Raw genomic sequence first — 7,309 nt, forward strand, 5'->3', positions numbered from 1 at the left:
GAAATATGAGAAAGAGATGAAAAAGAATCAGGTAAAAAAGTAATAAAAAGGCAAAAATAAACTAATAAACAATAAGAACTAATCAGAGAGATACAGAATCCTCAGGTCAGATGAGTATTAAAAAAGATGGGGTTAACTTCTAAACAAGAAGTGTTTATGTTTGATTGACAGGTGAGGGGACAAATGGCTGTAGGGCCCAAAGTATAAAAGGCCAAAGACAGGAGACTGCAGCATTGTGGGATGAGCACAGAGAACATTTTTCTTATCTTAGCTGATCGCGACACTCTTCTGGTAAGTTTGTGTACATGTGATCTACCAGGTGGTTTGGGGTTCTGATCAGGTGAGACTGTGGTCAGTTTTGTAAAATAACTCATAAAAATGTAAAGGTTGTAATCACCTTTGCAAATGTAATTTTCACTTCAATGATTGAGGCAATTAGTAACATTTTCAACATTCTGATGTGCATATGTGTACACTTGTGTGCATTTTGTATGATAATGGTTTGGCCTCTATCATGGTCTAAGTTATTCAATTTTGAATGTTTCTCCACAGTTAAAGCAGATTTTGGGCCTTTTTCTGCAGTAATTAGTTCACACAGCTAATTAAAAGTAGTTTCAGCCTGCCTTAAGGTTGAATTTTGAGCAGGGCTTAGCAAAATGTCTCTCAATATATGTTGAAGGTGTGTCTGTAGTGTATTAAGCATATCCTGCAACAGTTGGAGTCACAAATCCAGATGGAACATGTTCTAGCACACATCCTTTGTCAGCAAGGAAATGTCAGTTTCTTAGCCCTAGTATAGACCCTGACATAGTACACAGATGTACCTTCAATGTACAATGTTAATTCTTACAGCCCAAGATTTTCTCAGCTCTGGATTTGCCAAAACTATAAAAATCAATGTGCTTTATTTGAATACAAAATGAGTATGGGGTATGTGTACTGCTAGTTTGTCATTCAGACCACATGCTGTTTTGCTTTGTCTGTAGACAATGTCTGACTGTGAGTTGATTCTGGCCAGCTGGGGAAAAGTGGAGAGCAACCTTGCTGGCTATGGAGGAGAAGTTCTCACCCGGTTAGTACCAAATCTCTTCAAAAACTAAATTCTAGAATGTCAATGGCTAATAGTATAAGCTATTAATAGAGATCACTGCTGTTCATTGCTTTAATCTGAAGAAGGGGTGATTGATGTAACCAGCTGTAACTTTTTGTAACCAGGTTTCCATTTGCTTTAGTATAATTGGAAAAAGTGGTGAGGACATGGAAAATAGCATTTATTTTCCCCTTCTCATTGGTCTTTAAGAAAACTAGAAATGAGAGCCTAACCTGCCATCTTACACCTTGTTTTCTTAATTCATGTGCCCCCTCCCTTCTCTCTCAGATCTTGTACTTTTGTAAATTTGGCACTAAATTATCAAACCATATAGTCTGTTCACAGAGCACCCTGACACCCAGAAACTCTTCCCCAAGTTTGTGGGGATCCCATGTGGTGAACTGGCTGGAAATGCAGGTGTTGCAGACCATGGCAAAACTGTTCTGACAAAACTGGGTGAGATCCTCAAGGCAAAAGGCTCTAGTGATGTCATCAAGCCACTGGCTACAACCCATGCCAACAAACACAAGATTGCTCTCAACAACTTCAAGGTAACAAACACTTTAATTTATATTTGCTTTAGTTTACTTTGATAAATGCATTACCACAAGTTCTGGTACATTTTTAATAATGCCAAATTGCTCCCTTTTCATCAGCTGATCACTGAGGTCATCATTAAGGTGTTTGGGGAGAAGGGGGTGTGGGACACTGCTACCCAGGATGCTTTCAGAAGTGTGATGGGTGTTGTCGTCAACGAGATTGACTGCGTCTACAAGGAGCTTGGATTCACTGGCTAGATATTTGTCCCCTACAGTGCCGGACATTGCTGGGACAAAGTAAATGGGTGTTTATTCCACCAGTGGGAGTAGACTGTAAACAAGACACTTGTATTCCTGCAAGTAATGGTTTAACTGCATAGTGTTGAGCTTGCTTTCAAGTTTGTTAAGCAGTAACATGTGGAAAGCCAAAGTAAAGCAGTTCTTGTACCATATCAGATGAATGTGTTGCACATTTCTTTTTCTTCTTTCTTTTTTTTTTTTTTTTAAATGGCTAATGTAACCTACTAGATACCCCACCATCATAAAACAAGAAACTAGTTAAATTTAAATGGTGAGTAAAATGGGCCTATACATAATAAAAGCAACTTGTTTGATACAAGTGAGTCATCACTCACTGTTGTACCACTACTGCAACATGAAATTCAATTTTATTAGTATAGCGCTTTTAACAATTTACACTGTCACAAAGCAGCTTTACACAGTCAAAAGAATTAAGTTTTTATTAAGTGCTAAGGAAAAACTTCCTGAGATGGTATTAAGAAGAAACCTTGAGAGGAACCAGACTCCACAGGGAACCCATCCTCATCTGGGTGAAAACAGATAGCAGGGATTGATGTGAATATTATGCAAGACTGGAAGTTCAATATAAAAGATGTGTAAGTTTAAAGTCCAGTTTGTTTCTGAAGGCTCAGGTAGACTGTAAGAAATTCCAGTCCTGAACTATTTAGCGACTGAAGTCACAGGTCCTCAGAGAACAACTGTCTGCATCAGTGGAGGACAGGACCACCTTCATGGAAAAGTGGAGCCATCCCCAGTCACCATACGCATTCCAGGCAGACCACACGATGAGATCTCCAACCGGAAGCAGGACTCCAGGATGAGTTAGACAGGTCCAGAGGGCAGAGGAGGTCTGGATCAATGGCAGCTCAGGAGCGACATGTATAGCTCGACAGAGATAAGTAGAGGAAAAGAGAGAGAGATGGCAGTTAGGTATGGTCACAGTCGAACAATGTATAAGGTGAATGTATATTTAGTGCAGAGCGCAAGCAGGGACTCTGGCAAGACTAACTATGACTGCATAACTAAAAAGGGAGAGCCAGAAGGAAACAGATGTGAGAGCTCCCTGAAATGTAAAGCAATCACTTCACCATCAACAAACCTGAGTGATCAATGAGAGTGGGGAAAATGGCATCTAAACATACCATTTAACCTAATACTCTATGTCCATGAGTCCCCCACATCTGCTCCTTTACCTAAGGCTAATCTATTTACAAAAATGCATGGCTAAATAAATGGGTATTTAGCCTAGACTTAAACACTGAGACTGTGTCTGGGTCCTGAACGTTAATTGGAAGACTATTCCATAACTTTGGGGCTTTGTAAGAAAAAGCTCTGCCCCCAGCTGTAGTTTTAGTAATATGTGGTACTGACAAGCAGCCTGCATCCTTTGATCGAAGTAGGCGTGGTGGATTGTAAGACACTAGCAGTTCACTCAGATACTGTGGCACTAGACCATTTAATGCTTTATACGTCAAGAGTAGTATTTTAAAATAGACGCGAAATTTCACAGGAAGCCAATGCAATTTGGATAAGATAGGAGTGATGTGCTCATATCTTCTGGTTTGAGTGAGGACTCTCGCTGCTGCATTCTAAACTAATTAAAGCTTGTTTAAGCACCTTGTTGAACAACCAGACAGTAAGGCGTTGCAATAATCCAACCTAGACGTGATAAAAGCATGAACTAGTTTTTCTGCATTATTTGGTGATTAAATATTTCTTATCTTGGCAATATTTCTGAGATGAAAGAAAGCTATCCTGGTAATATTATCTACATGTGCTTTAAATGAAAGGCTGGAATCTATAATCACACCAAGGTCTTACTGTTGCACTTGATGGCGGGCCTAAAACAGAACCCTGTGGAACACCAAACTCAACTTCAGAACATGAGGAATGGTCACCATCTAAATCTACAAACTGATAACGATCAGTCAAATAGGATCTAAGCCATAAGAGGGCCGTTTCCTTAATTCCGACTACATTTTCTAATCTGTGAAGGAGAATACTATGATCAAAAGTGTCAAAAGCTGCATTGAGGTCGAGTAACACAAGTATGGTGACACAACCCTGATCAGAGGCCACTAAGAGGTCATTTACTACTTTAACTTTAAGCAGTCAAACTTTAAGTGCTTTCTCTGTGCTGTGATGAGGCCTAAATCCTGACTGATACAGTTTGTTTATGCTATTTCTATGTAGATATGAACATAGCTGCTGTGATACTACCTTTTCCAGAATTTTAGAGATAAAGGGGAGGTTTGATATCGGCCTGTAATTGGAAAGCTGACAGGGGTCAAGGTCAGGTTTCTTGATTAGTGGTTTAATAACTGCTAATTTAAGGGATTTAGGAACATACCCACTGCTGAGTGAACAGTTAATTACTTTCAACAGGGGTTCTGTTATTGCTGGAACTATCTGCTTGAGAAAATGTGTCGGTATAGGATCTAATTCACAGGTTGATGATTTTGAAGAGGAGATGAGTGAAATTAGTTCTCTCGCTTGAAAGTGGAGGAAAGTATTTTAGGTTCTGATGTGATGTGATTAATTTATCATCTGTATCACTTAAATTGTCCGGGTTCGAAGCCTGAATTTTTTGCCTAATATTTATGATTTTGTTATTGAAAAAGTTAATGAAATCCTCACCACTGTATGTTGTTGTTGTGGAGATTTCTGCAGTGGTCTTGTTTTAAGTTAATTTAGCTATGGTATTAAATTAAAATCTAGGATTATTTTTGTTATTTCTATAAAAGTAGAGAGATACATTGATCTAGCAGCACTGAGAGCTTTTCTATAGTTCAGGATGCTCTCCATCCATGCTATTTGGAATACTAACAATTTAATTTGACGCCATTTGCGTTCTAATTTCCAAGCAGTTTGTTTTAGAGTGTGGGTGTGGTCATTATACCAAGGAGCGAGTTTCTTATCTTTAATCATTTTTCTTTTAACTGGAGCTACATTATCTAAGCTATAATGAAGTGTTGACTCTAGATATTAAGTCACTTGATTGAGTTCTGTGGAGTCAGATGGCGATCCAATTAAAGTTGATAACTCTGGGAGATTATTGATAAAGCTCTGTGTGGTATTTGATTTGAACGTACGTTTAAGGCGGTAGCGGGTGATGTGCGTACATTATTACTATGACACACTTTAATCGAGACAAGACAGTGATCTGAGATAACTTCAGACTGTGGAATTGTAATTATGTTTCTTATACTTAATCCGAAAGATAATATTAAGTCCAAAGTGTGTCCTGCTTTATAAGTGGGTCCTACTACACACTGATTTACTCCTACTGATTCAGTATGGACATAAATGCTGTTCTCAAAGGGTCTTCTGGATTCCCAAAATGAATATTAAAATCTCCAGTGATTAACGCTTTGTCTATGGAAACGACAAGGTTTACGAGGAAATCTGCAAATTTACAGAGGAACTCAGAGTACGGTCCTGGGGGTCTGTAAATGATGATTAGCTCATCGTCTGAGCTAACTTTAAGTTACTATAGAATTTTAAATGCATAAAATTTAAATCTGTGTTTTTGTACGATAGCCAGATTATCGTTGTAAATAACTGTGACGCCTCCTCCTATACCAGTTAGACTAAGCTGGTGTATGTAGCTGTATTCAGAAGGACTAGCTTCGTTTAACCCGGTCTCTTGGTAAGGTCACATCATCGCATGGATTTTCATACCATTGTTATGCAGATGACACCCAACTTACTCTCTCCTTTCCTCCCTCTGACACTCAGGTTTCCACCCGGATCTCAGCATGTCTGGCAGACATCTCATCCTGGATGGCTGCTCATCAGCTGAAGCTCAATCTCAGTAAAACAGAACTGATGTTTATCCCTTGTGACTCATCCCCATGTCGAGACCTGGTGATATCCCTGGACAACAACCAAATCACTCCCTCAACCACTGCCTGCAATCTTGGGGTAACCGTGGACAATCATCTGTCATTTTTTCCCACACATCGCTAACCTTACTCGCTCTTACTTACTCTTACTCTTACTAGATTTCTTCTTTACAATATCAGAAGAATTCGCCCATTTCTTTCTTCACAGGCTACTCAGGTGCTTGTTCAATCCCTTGTCATTTCAAGACTGGACTACTGCAACTCACTCCTGGCAGGCCTGCCTCTGTCCACGATTCGTCCTCTGCAACTGATCCAGAATGCAGCAGCACGTCTTGTTTTTAACCTTCCCAAGTTGTCCCACACCACACCACTCCTCCGCTGCCTGTACTGGCTTCCTGTAGCTGCCCGCATTAAATTAAAACGCTGATGCTTGCCTACAAAGCTAAAAATGTCCCAGCACCCACTTACCTTTCTGCTCTAATCACACCACGCACTGCACCACGTTCCCTCCGATCCTCCAGTACTGCTCGCCTCATTCCACCATCTCTCAGAGGGCGAGGGCGGCATTCATCCAGGCTCTTTTCTGTTCTGGCACCTAGGTGGTGGAATTAACTTCCTCTAGATGTCCGTACAGCTAAGACTTTGACTATCTTTAAACGACGACCCAAGGCGCATCTGTTTCTTCAGTACTTGAATTAACCCCCCCCCCCCCCAAAAAAAAAAAAAAACCCTTCCCAGTTGTGTTGGACTAATGGCACTTAGTTATTAACCTAGTTAATTCTTGTCTTCACCTAGTTGTGAGTGTGTTTGTGTCTAAAGAGGCAAAAGAAGTGTTTAACTCACCGATAATGGCAGAGTTTTAAACGAGATGTCCCTTCGTGTGTATAATCCATATCGGAGGGCGACCTCTACACTTTACTGCTTTGATTAAGTGCTACGCACGCGCCTTGCATTCCTTGAGAAGCTTTGAGCCGCCGCGCATTCCTGGGGCTGAAACTCGCCCTGGCGCTTCTTGTAAATGGGCAAGGATAAAACATCCTCTCTTGCTTCCGCGGGGATGGTAATAGCCTCTAAGCACTAATTTAATTAAAAAATAAATAAATAAAAACATAGACGGCAGGTTCTGTCGGGTGGCCGGGGGGCGGAGCCTCAATGACGCTCTCTCCCCTTTTCTTAGCAATCTCCATATGAGTTAACCCTTTCATGGAGTAAGCTGTATTCATCCCGTTTTTTTCCTGCCATCAACTTATTTATTTATTTAAATATAGTTGAGGTAGAAGCCCGGGGTTATATGATGACACCCAGATAGAAGAGACGCTTCCAGGCTTTCTCTCTCCTGGGACATCATCCTTCCTGAAAAGCTATTACTTCCTTTCAAGCTGTGTAGACTTTTTATCTTACCTGGAGGGAAAAGCTTTTCAGGCAGCAGGTCAGGTTGGTGCTCCATTGCACACCATGGCGGTTTTGCATGCCTACCAGGCTGACCTGCTGAGAGACTTAAGTACTGGCGGGGCTCTTCAAGGTAGGGCGTATTG

At 40.6% G+C, this 7,309-nt stretch overlaps 1 protein-coding gene across 1 annotated transcript; it reads left to right on the plus strand.

The window, feature by feature from the left end:
* Nucleotides 1-253: 253 nt before the first annotated feature.
* On the plus strand, nt 254-2,079 carry LOC128506510 (myoglobin-like). The gene is made up of 4 exons (XM_053477010.1): nt 254-291; nt 987-1,072; nt 1,425-1,641; nt 1,747-2,079. Exons 2-4 carry the CDS (start codon nt 990-992, stop codon nt 1,885-1,887), a joined length of 441 nt encoding a protein of 146 aa, XP_053332985.1. The 5' UTR covers nt 254-291; nt 987-989; the 3' UTR covers nt 1,888-2,079.
* Nucleotides 2,080-7,309: the final 5,230 nt, after the last annotated feature.

The sequence above is a fragment of the Clarias gariepinus genome, chromosome 18 (genome assembly GCF_024256425.1).
Source record: "Clarias gariepinus isolate MV-2021 ecotype Netherlands chromosome 18, CGAR_prim_01v2, whole genome shotgun sequence".
In the NCBI taxonomy this organism is placed as follows: Eukaryota; Metazoa; Chordata; class Actinopteri; order Siluriformes; family Clariidae; genus Clarias; species Clarias gariepinus.